At 29.8% G+C, this 1,240-nt stretch overlaps 1 protein-coding gene across 1 annotated transcript; it reads left to right on the forward strand.

Annotated features, from left to right (window-relative positions):
* Positions 1 to 5: 5 nt before the first annotated feature.
* Positions 6 to 1,234, forward strand: LOC108357272 (phospholipid scramblase 1-like; the record flags this gene model as incomplete). Its single annotated transcript, XM_017608362.1, has 3 exons — positions 6 to 92; positions 160 to 318; positions 1,009 to 1,234. Coding segments are annotated over 3 exons (306 nt in total), but the record flags the coding sequence as incomplete, so codon positions are not given.
* Positions 1,235 to 1,240: the final 6 nt, after the last annotated feature.

Raw genomic sequence — 1,240 nt, forward strand, 5'->3', positions numbered from 1 at the left:
CATTTCTTATTAAAAATCATATTGGTGATACGGTGTTGCGCATCGAGGGACCATTTTGTACGTTTACAATGTGTGGTGATGTAGAATTCAAGGTATTGCATAGAGAAATGTTTTAAGATATGGATTTTGTGGTTGTAACATTTTTGTTTCTTCTTCTAGGTTGTTTCATTAACCGGGGAGACTGTGGGGAAGATCTCAAAGCAGTGGTCTGGTTTAGCACGCGAACTATTCACCGATGCTGATTTCTTTGGCATTAATTTTCCAATGGATTTGGATGTGCGCATGAAGGCGGTTTTATTGGGCGCTACTTTCCTTATTGTAAGTGTAAAATAAAATGATTACACAATTTTCATTTGAGCAAAATTATATATTTAATTTATTATTAATGTACATATGTAGAGATATAGCGTTAAGTTCTATCGTTTAAAACTGTTAAATCGTTTTCGTCGAAGAATTTGAGGATTGAGGTAAAATAAAAAAAATTAAATAATTTTTTAGTTAGTGAATGTTTGTAGGTGGCCAGAAAATTTATGCAGCTAGACTTTTTGTATAGTATTAAAGCGTTAAAAACTAAAAGATAAAAATACGATTACAAGGGGAAAATATTTAAAATGGATCAATAAAAAAGCAATTTTCAACCTTGTAAGCTAAAAAGCTTATGATACATACATATGGTCACTTTAATTTACAAAGGCTCTAACCAACCTTTTTCGAAACCGCGTTAAATGGCTTAAAATGCACTTTCAAAAAAAAAAGTGTTTAAGTGTTAGTACCGAAAACAACGAAGTTATATGCCACTTTTTTATAATCGATACTCGTTCTATACCTAATGATTTTTACTTCTCCTGTAAAATAAAAAAATGTTTGTTAGGGCCTTTGTGAACGATATGCATTTGTTGCTAGAATCATGTGTTACGCACTATTTTAGAGATGTCTTTAAAATTATTTTAATTTAGTGTGATTCCATGAATTAAAATAATGAAAATTAATATATTCTATCTTTTTTAGGATGCCATGTTCTTCGAGAAACAAGCAAATCAAGAAACTGATCGACCAGGCATGTTTTAAATCAGCTTCAGCAAAAAGAGAAGCGAACAAATTATTTAATCGAAAAATATACTAAAATTTATTAAAAGCGGAGCAACGGATACAATCTCTTCGAAAATTTATTTAAAACTACATATAATAAATATTACTTCAAAATGGAATTCGAATATATAAGAATAATTTAAGTTTTGGA

The sequence above is a fragment of the Rhagoletis zephyria genome, unplaced genomic scaffold, assembly GCF_001687245.7.
Source record: "Rhagoletis zephyria isolate East Lansing unplaced genomic scaffold, Rhagoletis_zephyria_1.1 Rzeph_scaffold_73735, whole genome shotgun sequence".
Taxonomy (NCBI): Eukaryota; Metazoa; Arthropoda; class Insecta; order Diptera; family Tephritidae; genus Rhagoletis; species Rhagoletis zephyria.